The sequence below is a fragment of the Anomalospiza imberbis genome, chromosome 8, assembly GCF_031753505.1.
Source record: "Anomalospiza imberbis isolate Cuckoo-Finch-1a 21T00152 chromosome 8, ASM3175350v1, whole genome shotgun sequence".
In the NCBI taxonomy this organism is placed as follows: domain Eukaryota; kingdom Metazoa; phylum Chordata; class Aves; order Passeriformes; family Viduidae; genus Anomalospiza; species Anomalospiza imberbis.
The window spans coordinates 31,044,783-31,057,852 of NC_089688.1; the positions used below are offsets into that span (position 1 = coordinate 31,044,783).

Sequence of the window (13,070 nt, forward strand, 5' to 3'; positions counted from 1 at the left end):
TTAGATTAAGAAAAAGCTTTAAAGAAGCTGTAACAAAAATATTTCACTTCTCCACTGACCCTCCTGCTTGGGGCCCTGCTCTGTGCAGCCTCTCAGAGCCCTCAAGGATCTTTGGGAAAACTCAGCACCACCCAAGATCCTGCTAAGCTCCACAAACCTCAACTCCCGACTCTACTACCAATTAACATGAATACAAAAACTTGTATTCTTCTTGTTTTTAAATTACTTGCATCTAAGTAACAGTGGTGGATACCACAGGATAACATGAAATAATCTGCTCCCCTACCAGGGATATGCTGGTGCTGTGAAAACAAAATTAATTACCATCATCTGCAACCCAGTACTATCATAGCCTTGCTCTAGGTTTTAATTCTTCATTTTTTACTTTGAGCTGTCACTTCAGGTATTTACTATAATATTATAAATAATAATTTACTACTATAAGGAAGATAAAATTCATCCAGCAGATCTCCATAAGGACTGGAAGGAAAAACCATAAGCCCCTTTATGCCCTGTCAACTCATTTAATGCAATCTTCTCTCCTGATGAAAGAAAAATGCAAGTTTTACCACAGACTTAGCTAAAGCAGAATGGACAGCAGAGCAATTCAACAGCATAAACATATTTTCTTTCACAGTCACGTAGTCATGAACCTTGGCACTAAAAATAACTCAGCCCACGTCCCAGTTTAGCCCATTCTGAAAACTTTGTAGCACCACAATTCCCTTTTCTTCTCCTCCTTTCCACCCTTTCTCCTTGCCACCAGAGGTTGCTATCTTCTTCAGCACAAAGAAGGCAGAAATCATGGTATAAAAACAAATGCTACAAGCTGACCTCAGCAGCTTAGGGCCTAATTTTAGCCACCATTCTCTAGGACAAAACACATTGTTTGATGAAAATCTTCTAGGCTGCATTAAAAAAATTACAAAAAGCTTAAAAAATAAGAGCTGGAGAAGGAATTGAGGGGTATTTTTGGTGGATGGTTGATTGGGGGTTTTAGAGAAGCCCATGAAGAGACATGTTGGTAGCCATCGGGTTTAAAAAGAAGGGTGTTGTGAAAACCCCTATAAAATTAAACACAAAAATAACAAAGAAATAATAATCTTACTCTTTAGGAAGAAAAGCTTACATGAGACATTAAGAAAAAGAATTTCAGTGGGATGACCACTAAAGAATAAGATAAGAACATGTTATATATATTATATGTTATATATATTATGTATGTTATATATTGTTATATACTCACACCAAGGCAGAGATGTGCAGGAGTGTATCAAGGGAGGCCCTTGGCTCATGTCCTACAGGTTTTAAAAGTTGACACAAATATAACTGAGCCTGTATTGCAGTAAAGGGATGGACTACACAATCCATGATTCCACTTTTCCCTCCTGACTCCAAATCGCTCACCTCTATAGGATTCTGGGACTTAAATTCCCATCCAAGTTGTACTTTTTGCAAACTAGACTGTGTTTAACATCAGGGTTGAGGATAAATAATAGAACCTCATTCATATATTCTGTTTATTAATTATACTTTTACTTGGAGACTTTGTACAGCTAAACAAACTCAAAGAAAATAATCATTCATAATAAAGAATTGTCATCTCAATTACATGGAACACTTCAGAGGAGTGTACTGTGATAGCTCTGCTAAATTAATAAGGTCTTAGTTGAACCAGGCCTCATTAAAGTATCTCCCATTAAACCTTTCTTGGAAAACTGGAGAGAAAACATCTCTTGTGTAGATTTACTGGCTTGTCAGCCAGCTCCTACTGTAAAGGCCACAAGTGAAATACGGCAGAGCCAGGAAAAGCAGGAGCTCCAGGCTTTCAGACCAAATAAATTCCACTTGACAATATTGCCTAATTAGAGCTAATATAATGAGCAAAACAGCCAAAATATGGGCAGCTGGATTTGGAGTTTAATGAGAGATCCAACACTCCAAGTGTTGCCATCTTCAATAAATGTGGCGCACAGATAAAATTAACCAGTTTCAAGGACTCACACTTTGGTGACAGATTTGACTTTTCTGTAGGGCACAAGAACTTTAATATTTTGTCCAACATCTGAACTGGCCTGGCTGTGAACAGCTTTACACAGGGACTGTGTCAGGAAAAGTGAAGAGCATTATCTCCATAAATAGGTTTTCACCATTTCCATCACAACATGCACAGTGTCCATCACTGAATATTCAAATTAACTTTTTGGGAATTCTCACAAAGAAACAGTTACAAAGACAAAATTCAGAAGTACAGGGTGTTAAGTAGTATTTGAGGATGATCCAAAATGACTAAATCAACAAAACTGAAGCTGATGAAGCAGCACTACATCAATTCATTTGCTTGATAGAAACCTTAAAAATACTCTTAATTCCATGCATTCTTACACTTACTAGCAAGGACTAATGGGTTTGTAGAATTATACTTTGCAAATTCTGAAATGAGAATTTTGACCTCATTTCTCACATGAAGGAAAAAATTAAAGACATATGAATTGTGAAATATATTATTCTCCCTTAAAAAAAACCAAAAAACAAACAAACAAACCAAAAACACAAGAAAGCCACTCACACAAAATGCCCAGCTCTTTTGTCTCTGCATTTCACAATTTACAGTTCTCACTTTAACTGCCAGTGGCTGCTATGGAGTCCCCAAATGAGCCTTCAACTAAGATTTAGTGTAAGTCAGAAATAAGCAGGGAATTTATGACTGTGCTGAGTCATGAATTAGACATGATAAATTTCTACCAGCTACCATCATTCAGAGGATGGTTTGTCTCAGGTTTATTAACATGATCCTGAATAAATCTTTTTAGCAGCTCCCTTTGACAGAGACAGGAAAGTTACCTCTAGTAATTCTGAAAACATCCACCAGCACAGAACTGACCAATAATTTAACAAACTGTGCCTCTTACTCTTGGGCTTTTAAGGTAGCTCACTTAAATCTTAGACAAATTAGCAAAATCACATTTATTAAGAAAAAATTATAGCAAAGTTGTCCCAAATTAACAAGATTCCTGGAACAAGCAAAAGGTGTAGCACACATCCCTGCTGATGTGCAAATGCAGGTAGTTAATGCCACATGAATCACATTTCTATGTTTATTCTTCACAATATTTGAACTGGGAATCCTGACTATACAGAATATGGTTGGGATTTTTATGGACCACATGAAAATCACTTGAGCCAAACCAAATTTATTTTCTCAAGGTGCAAAAATGAGAAAGAGACTTGCTGATGTCAGAGGTCAGCTGAGACCTACAGAACAAATACCATCTGCCCTGATAAAAGCCTAGAAATAATAGTCAAACATAAATATCCATGTTACTTTCACTTCATTTCTGTTACAAACTTCAGTCGTCTTCAATTCCAGAAACAAATAAAAAGAAACATGGATTTCCAACATTAGGAACATAAACATTTCTAACATCAGAAAAATAAATCCCCAGGGACACGGTCACTTCTCTCCCAAGGGAGTTCTAACTAACAAAAAAAGTAAGTCTCCATTGAAAATATTTTACCAGGAGAAATAAAGTTAAGCAAAAAGACACAGCTGGGGTCTGTGTCAGTTTCTAGAAGAAAAATGGGGTTGCAGAAAAATGCTGTGTAAAATTCAGCCCAGCTTCAACACCTGTACTGAGGAAAAACTGTAATAATTTACCAATTATACACAGTAAAAAACAACAGCTTAGGAAAAAAAAATAAAGCAATTGAGTAATTGCATTCATTATCTTTACCTGCTATGAAAACATGGAAATATACATGGAAACTGATATTCTGCTTTACATAATTACATTTTCAGAAGAAATCCCCTGTCAGCATTCACTTATGGCTGTTGCTATCTGGAATGGAGAATCTCTTTATTCCTGCTTGCTCATGCTGATAATAATGTGGTTTTCACAACCTCTCTACAAGTGTCTTGAAGAAAAAAACAAACCTCAAAAACTTTGTAAGAAGCTGTTAAAAGTAAAGGAGAAAAGCTTTTAAATATTCATCACTAGCATGACATCAAGAACCAAAGAACTAATAATTTTTCACCCATGATGTTTTTATTCTGTCCCACATTCTCATAGTTGTTTATTCCAACATGTTCCATTTATTTGGCACAGGTTTTCAGATAAGGAAAGGTGAAAGGAAAAAGCTTTTATGGAAGGAAGAAACAAAAGGAAAAAAGATCTTTAAAAACGTTGTAAGGGACTCTGCAATCCTGAACAGAGCACCTGCCTTCTCACATCCAAAACCAGACATCCCTCCTAGTCCAACACATTTGATAAAGTACATGTAGAGAGAAAAGGACTTCTTACACCAGACACACCTTGAAGAAACATTAAAACAGCTTAATTTTCACATTTAACACACGCACATCAAGTCAATCATGCAGAATCCTTCTGGAAGTCTTGGTCACTCTAAAAGACTTCTCAAAATCCCTTTGGGTTCTAAGGCCCAAATTCCAACAGAACTCAGAGGAGTCTCTCTGCAGGCACTAACCCAACCCATCAGAAGGAGCAGCTGGGTAAGGCCAGAGCTCTGAAGAAATCAATGGTCAATGTGAGCTGCTGATGCTCATGTAGAGGAGGATCCCAGGGAAGTCCAGGGAGGAAAGGGAAGGAGGATAAAAATGATGATAGTAGGACACACACAAAAGCAGGGATTCCCTCCTCAGTGGTGCAGCTGATCATTCTCAGGACTTTACTACTGCATGTTTTTGTCTTTATTACTTGCTGTTTGTTTTTAATGGTCCTGCCAAAAAAAGCAAAACCACTGTGTTGCCAAAACGTGTATTGCTTTCTTAAAAAATGGATTTTACAATGCAGGCACTTCACTTCTTTATTATCTTTATCATGGTGCTGCAAGCAACAACTTGGCACTCTATAACAAGCACTGACTTTTCAGGATATTTAGTTGAATCTTTATGACCTGCTTACATAAAAAGTTGTTTTTTACTAATTGCAATGCAGATTTATTCCTATGAACTTACAAAATTAATCCTGGAAAAGCCTCTAGTTTCAGGGCAACTCCAGTCGTCCAAACTACTCCCAGCTAATAATATTTTTCCCATTTTAAGGTAAATAGTAACATCAATGAGAAAGGGAAACTAAAAAGAATAAAATAATAAAGAATAAAAAATAATAATAAAGATGATAATAAGAATAATAAAGAATAAAAAGTTGACACACAAAGGTATAAAAGCACTTTTTGTGTGGAACCAGTGATGACACATTTAGCAAAGCTTTTTGCTGGTCAGTGGCAGAACCATAACAAGCATGTGCTTACACCCCCAAAATCAGAGAGGATCACGTTAAGGCATGTCACATTAAATCTCCCTTCCTCACAAATTTCACTTTACACAGCAAATCTGAGCTTACTGAAAACATTAACTAAATTCCACAGTGAGACATGGTGACAGGGTCTGGACAGGGGAAGATGAGCCAGACTCCTGTGGATCTTGCGGATGTGGACATGCAGGCTACCACTGGATGCTTTTCACTGCTGCACGAGGAGTGATGCTGAAATTCCTGAAAGCAGCCAAAGAAATTGGCTCTCAAGTGCCATAAAATTCCAGGGGCACCACTCACAACCACAGTCAGTCCGAGGTATTTAGTTTAAGAATGATTAATCACAGTTGAATCAGCCTTTTGTTTCTTTTCTGACATTTCAGAGCCCTTTCTAGTATTCCATCTATCTGAAGTCTGGCCATGACTTGATACCAAAGGAGACTGTTTGAAATAATTCCATTTACTTTGGCCTGCATACAAGTCTGGATAAAGGTTTCAGTCAAAACACCTCTTCACATCACAGAATGGCCTTAAAATGGCACACAGAGATAACACAGCACAAAGACATTAAATCTGCTGTGCACTTCCAAGGGCTCTGAGAGTTACTGACCAGCACCAGTAGGGTGGCCCCCAGGGGAAGCACATCCTTGACCCAAACAAGGAATGATCCATGCTCCAACTTTCTATCTTTCCACATTATCAGCAGATAAAAATGGTCATGTGTAAGTATTCAGCAAATTGCTATCAATGTTCAGTGCCCTGAAATTGTATCATCCAAAAGCAATGATTTCAAGAGAAAAGGTACTATATTCACAGATCTATGCAAATACCCACATTGAAAAAGCCTCACAAAACCCAGAACTAAGGAAACTCACGTAGAAAATGCCACCAACAAATCCTTCCCAGCACAAGAACTTATAGGAGAAAGGGATTTAAGGTCAACAGAGGCCAAATGGCTAATGCAAAGCAGCAAATACACTTACTGTTTACACCAGAAACACAACCTCAAAATCCATTTAACATCACCCACCATGAGACTCAAAATCAGTGTCAGAGGACTGCAATGGAAAGAACAGAAAGGACCTTAAGTGATTGGAAAATGTGAATTCTGTCACACAGAGCCACAGAGTGAATTTTTTTACTTGAAGGATGCAGGATAAAAGAGACAGAATATCAACCCAGGAAGAAAATCCAAGGTCCTCTCAAGCATTTCTCTGATATGGCTGTTTGCTAAAGGTGCTTCTTTTATTTCTGTAATTCCATAAATATGCTTGTAAATTAGTGCATTTAACTGAAAACATTAACAAGTACACAGACAGGACTTAAACACATGAGAAGCAACCCTGAGAACACAACCTCATTTTCAAGTAAAATACTTTCTTTATGCTTAAAACTTTATCACACACACCAAAATGCATTAGGAAAAAGACTTGCCATCGTATGATACTTGGAAAATTTTCCAGGAGACTATTTTCCAGTGTGAGAACTACCACATCTAACAGAGCCTGAGAAGGTTTCCCACAAGGTCGTGAATTTCTTCAGAGAACCATTTAAATCTTGTATTACCCTAACCTACCCAGAAAAAAAAAAATGGAACAAAGCCATTGCTTAAGGTTTTTCACTGGATTTTTCCATATTAACATAATAGCACTACAGGAATCCTTTTGTCTCAATTTAATGTAGATTTTATTTTACCAGTTTGTAAATATTAACCCATACATGGGAACAAATCTGAGAGAGCTGGAGAACTAAAAGATACCCTAATTTTGCAATGGAGTCCCTTCCCCCATCTTAAAAGAAATTTCACTGGAACTCCACTGTTCTAAAATCACATTGCAATCAATGTTGGCTGCTGGGGAACAAAAGGAATGAGTCAAAAGGGAGCTATATTTTAAAAACCTCTGTAATTATGTCTGATCCATGGGTTAGTTGATACTCTAACCATTCATCTTCCTGCCTGAGAATCCAGAATTCTCCAACTCTGTTACTGTGCCAGAGGAGTCCCAGCTCTGGGATCTGCTTCCAGGACTTTCAGGCCTCCAGTCTTCCAGTGGATTACACCCCATTCATACACCAAAATGTACCAGTTGTGGAAAGAGAACCCTGCAGATGAAATGGTCCCACACTGACCCCCAATAACTTATCCCCCAAACCCTTTGTCTTCACTGTAAATAAATGCTGTGTTCTCATAAGACACTTCTCATACAGAGACTTGCTCCTGTGTTCAGCCTCCATTTCTGAAGGTCCTAAAACAAAAAATTTGCAAGTAAAATTATAAGAAAAAGGCTAGAAACCCAGTGGATAGCTTCCCAGCTCCTTCTCTTTCTTTACCTGACACCAGTTGAACATCAGTCACCCACAGCCAGTCACTCTTCCACAGCAGTATCATTAAGGGAAGGGAGCCTCTAACATCTCTATTATAAACTGCAATAAAGCGAGGCCTTTAACATGAAATGCCTCTAAGTCCACCAGGCATTACTGAAATTACTTAATCTGCAAAGTCAGTACTTCCCCACCCGACTTCACCACTCCCAATCACTTACAGGAGCAGCAGCATTTCAGATGCATTTCAGAGCTTAGCTTGATAATCTGGTTCTGGTGTTCCGTTTCAGTGAGGGAAAAACTGGAACTACAGAATTCATTTTCAACCTGATTTTCAATTTCATTACTTTTGTCTACTTCTCAAACAAATGCATCCAGGAAAAGAAATATAAAAAAGAACAAAGGCCCTTGCAATTAATTTATTGGATTACTGCTGTCCCAGCAGAGAGCATTAAGTGTGTTCTAATCACACAAGTCCAGGCTTTTCTTCTTATCCTCCCCAGTCCCTGCTCCAGCTTTAATTACCTAACACATTGACTTGTGTAGGTTTCTGGAAGACTTAAATGTATATTCTACCAAATCACAGTCATATCAAATAGTCATTAATTCGAAGCAAGGGAAGAAAAAGAGCTCTTGTGAAGGAAACAAAAAGTACAATACTCCCACTACAATTTAATCAATTTCCATTATTTAAGAATGAAATCTAGAAGCATTGTGGGCGCGTTGTATTCTTGATGCAATCATTTTCAAACTGTAGCACAGGCTCAACAAAACACTGTAATACATAATACAAATGCAGAGTGGCTCCTTTGATGCAGTGCCTCATGTATGAGCTTCATTTAATTCATGTACACAAAGTTCATTTTTTTAGTAAAGCACTACAAGCAGCTGAACCCAGAGTTTCTTAGCCATGATACCTTTCAGAAATGGGATTTTATTTTTTTGGCATTATTGCCAGATTTGTTCCTTAAGTGCCCTGGTAAACTACATCCATTCATTTTACAAGTCTTGTACCATGCAGGTTGTAGAAGAGAGGGGATGTTAAATTGCAGTGTCTGAACATAAACAAATCACCCCAAACTTCTAAATATTTCCAAAGAGTAGAGGAAGTAATCAAAACCTTTGGTTCAAGCTGCTGATCTAACAGCCTTTAAGATGATTCAGATGAGAGAGGGCAGATTTTTCCAACTCGCCCACCTTCTTCCATCAAACTTAATATTCTCTTTGTTTGGCCAGAAAAAGGACATGAAAATTCAAGTTGGCAAAGGGGATGTACACACACACAAACACATCATCTAACAAAACAAGAGGGATTTGTTATTTTCAGAAGACAATCATCATGGTCACCTGTAGTGCAGGCCATAATCAAGATGAAACTCCTTCACAACCATCATTTTAAAGAACCACACAATTTCTGGCCATTCAAAAAAACTGCAGATTTTTAGCACATTTTGAGAGGGGAAAAAAGGAAATGAAAACACTTCTCCTCTTTCTCTAGATTTTGTGAACTTTTTATCTTTCCACATTATAAGCAGATAAAAAGGGTTATGTGGAAGTGTTCAGCAAATTGCTATCAATGCTCATTACTCTGAAATTGCATCATATTAATATCCAAAAGCAATGATACATTTAAAGAGAAAAGGTACCACATTCACAAGATCTAAACCCACAAGAGAGACACCCTTAGGCACTGAGGTCTGAACAAAGGTGCAGCCAACAGGGGTTACAAGGCAGCCAGAGTGGTTTCTGTAAATGTTCTCTGCATTCTCCTGATCCTCTCCTCAAAATCTGCTCTGCCACAAACCTCTCACTGGTTTCATGGGCAGAGCCTCTAACAAAAAATAAAGAGTAAAACCCAGCCAAGCCCAAGAAGACATCTTATCACTGCCTGGGGTCACTAAGCAACAGTTACAAATATGCCAGCCTCAAAAAGGGAGAATTTTAGTGGATTGAAAGAGACAGTGTAAACATCAGATAGCCAGGTAACCAAATGACAAACATTATCTGACAGCCTTGAAAACCTCTCTTAAGCCAAGATGTAATAAATAGCACATGCAACTAAACTGGAAAAAAAAAATTCCCTAAGCCAAGTTAAATAGTAACCAGGATTCAAATTTAACCATATAAAGTCTACATTAAAATCCAAAATGACAATTACAAAATATTATATTACTATGAACACTGTCAAAAGCTTTGAATAACAGCACACTAAGGAAATAAGTGAAAACACACTTTACCTTGTATCTCATTTTGGGGCATGAATGGATGTAGAAACCCATATAATAAAAACAGAGATCAGGAGCTTTTACACAAAGCTGTCTGGTAAAAGCAATTTCCCTGTGAGGGGAAAGAAAAGACTAATTACATTTGAATACAATTCTTAAAGCTATTATACCTCTTCATATTGAAATATTTTACAGCTATCTGGCTCTTAATCTAGGACTTAATAAAGGACTAGACTTCTATAAAATAAAAATTAGGATCATAGACTCCAAATCAATGTTTTTAAAAATCCCAAACATAATAAATTGAAAATTATTACTTGGAAACCTAACAAACAAATCATAAAAAAGCACAACACCATGTCAGGCTTAAAAATACTTTCGTTTTTGGGTTTTGGTCTGCCAACTGCCTGATTTGATATTTAAAGAAAAATTATTAAGACCCTCTGTTTAATATGTTTCTTGTCAATAATTGTGTACATTGGAAATCTACAGAAACCTACTGGTATTCTGGAATTCTACTGGTTAACATGGCTCAGGAAAACATCAGAGTATTTTTGAAAAATAAGCTTCAAGGATAAGCCTCTTGTTTGTTCTATCATTTATGCTCCAGCAATTTGCATGTAAAAACAGCCATCTTTATGCAACAAAAGGTATTTCTACCCATCCCATGTTTGTTAGTATGATTTTCTCATTTATTCTGAAAGAAAAATGTCAATGTATTCCAAAAAAAGTTTGCCTTTTATTTTACTGGCACAAGGAAAGCACTGTTACTACAAAGACTCAGCCAGCACTTCCTCTATAATGATCATTTTTGCAGCATTTCTATCTGTGCAGATCATTTCTATAACAAATTGGATAAAAAATGCATGCTGATTTTCTTTCTGTGTCAAAGGGATAAGAAGATGTCCCTGCTCACTGCAGGGGAGCTGGAAGAGATGATTTTTAAAAGGTCTCTTCCAACACAAACTATTGTCGGATCCAAGACCTGAATACATTCATATAGGAAGCATCTACAAACACTGGAGGCAATTTATCCCTTTAAATTAAATTACTGTTACTCATTATTTCTTGATTCTTTTTTTTTCCTGTGGCAAGACTAGCACTTCCAAGCAGTTTCTCCTCCCCTTGCTCTCTACTTACATGCCTACATATTTCAAATGATGCTCAAATCCCATCCTTTCTACAACTCAGCAGCAACAATTCTCAGAGTGGCATGAAGTGGAAGTGACAGCAATGCAGTCCAACCTCCTTGGAATAAAACTGGCAACAGCTTTGAAGGTATCAGATTCCTTTGCAACTTCCTAAGTCCTCCCTAACTCAACTTTTTGCTTTGCTTTTTTGAAAGAACAAGGTTGACTCCCTCCAGGACTGTTGGGAACTCATTTTTATTGCCTTGAATGCTGCAGAATTTACAAGCTGCTTTTTCACAAGTGGAGCCATGCACGCATGGTGCAGCTACAGGGCTTTAAATTTATTATGTAGGATATTTAAAATCATTTAAAGAATTCATAAGCATGGATTATGTCAGTCTATTATTACATAAAGTAACGTGATATGTACAAATACTAAAAAATAATTCTTAGGAGGACTTAGTATTTTATATGTTCATCTTGCAAGGAAAAAATTAGTCTAATTTCAACTATCTAACATTTGTAATGGAATAGTTTAAAAATCTAAACCATTAAGAGGGAAAAAAGATCAATTCTAAGTCATAGGAGTTCCAATGTTTTTCCAGATTTGTTAATTCTGATTAATTCTATAAAATTATCAGATCCTAAGCAAAATCCAATCAAATTCAGATTAGACCTCCGAGATATTAAATTCCACGTGGTTTATTAATTATAGAAAAGGTTTATGAACTAACTGTGGTAAGAAGTTTCCTTGAAGTGGTGTTTGTGCTCCACATAGCTCAAGTTCACCCACCCTGGAGGGTGACACTGAACAAGAGCTGAGAAGCTGCCCCTGCAGAGGAGGTGCCTCTCAGCAGGAGCCCTTGGAGAAAGGGGAAAGCTGGATCTCACAATTCCAGGGCTCCTTTTGCACCTGACAGAGTGCAGTGCAAATCTCCACAGGTGAAAAGATTCATTCCAAAACTTCTCACATTCAGACTGGTACAAAGACATGTCTGGCACGAGGCTCAAACCCAGCTGCTTCATGAGAACACATTTGTCTGTGGCCAACTTATTTCATATAAACAGAGAAGCAAAAAAGGTAAGAAAAAAATGGAGTTACACAAGTATTTCCACTCATTTAGGGTTTGGGTTTTTTTCATTTATAGTAACAATGGAATCATAAAGTTGCCTATGGAAGAAAAGCAGTAACTTGCAATTCTACAGACAGGTTTTGTTCACAGTGAAAAGCAATATCCACAATTCCTACTGTTTTGCAAGGCCATGTTGGATAGTTAATTTAAGGCTTTAAAATTCATGGGATTACTCTCTCCATCAGGTTTTCTGAAGAGAAAGATAATGAGATTAACATACCTGAAAAACATACATAGTGCTAGTACAGCAGGAGAGCACTAATTCAGAAGACACCACTTTTTAGGTACTCTGTTATTTATGATCTCAATGTGCATAAAAATATAAAAGTGATTAATTTCATTTGGTGACTGGGCTTAGAAAAAGGCCAAAGGAAAAATTATTTCTATTCAGACAAAAAAAAAAAAAAAGGAGCTTTTCCTGCTGAAACCAAGCAATATTAAATTATTTTCAGGGGCAATAAAAACAAGGCATTTTTTTTCTGTGTGTTTTCTTAACCTATAGAAGTATTTAGCTAACTAGAAAGTTACATCCCTAGTCAAGGATGACAATTTAAAATTGACTTGGAAGGCAATCAACCCCACAACTACTTTGCTGAAGGCAGTGTTACTAGTACATATTTAAACTAAAAATAAAACTCCAAGTTTAGAAACAAGTATTAATTCCTACGATTCCATCCAACCAGATAAGGAAAACGTTCTCTTACCGTAATGCAGAGTAGACTCCCAAAGATAAGAAAGAAAAGTCTGGGTCATAGTACAGATAGACTGAGGACACACAGTAGGGCAGGATATCAATGACACCAACAGCAATTATCTTCCCATCCAGCCAGTACTGCTGGTGGAAGGAGCCATAGCCACATTCTGGTCCATCTGGGGTATGCTCTGCCTAAGTAAGAACAAGAGAGGGATTAACTCCCTGACAGACTTTCAGTATGAAAATAATTTTAAAGAGAATTTCAACACACAAGTAAATACTGTAAACATTTT

General features: G+C 37.1%; 1 protein-coding gene across 7 annotated transcripts in view; it reads right to left on the reverse strand.

Annotated features, from left to right (window-relative positions):
• ATE1 (arginyltransferase 1) overlaps window positions 1-13,070 on the reverse strand; it is a 69,983-nt gene that overhangs the window by 33,601 nt on the left and 23,312 nt on the right. For 5 of the 7 annotated variants that reach the window (XM_068198248.1, XM_068198243.1, XM_068198245.1 and 2 more), the window contains 2 exons: window positions 12,788-12,969; window positions 9,833-9,932 (listed from right to left, as the gene is read on the reverse strand). In XM_068198248.1, coding sequence (XP_068054349.1) covers window positions 9,833-9,932; window positions 12,788-12,969 — 282 coding nt within the window. Of the gene's footprint in view, window positions 1-7,609; window positions 8,891-8,975; window positions 9,427-9,832; window positions 9,933-12,787; window positions 12,970-13,070 lie in introns of those variants that run through there. The other 2 variants (XM_068198246.1, XM_068198247.1) reach the window with 2 other exon arrangements.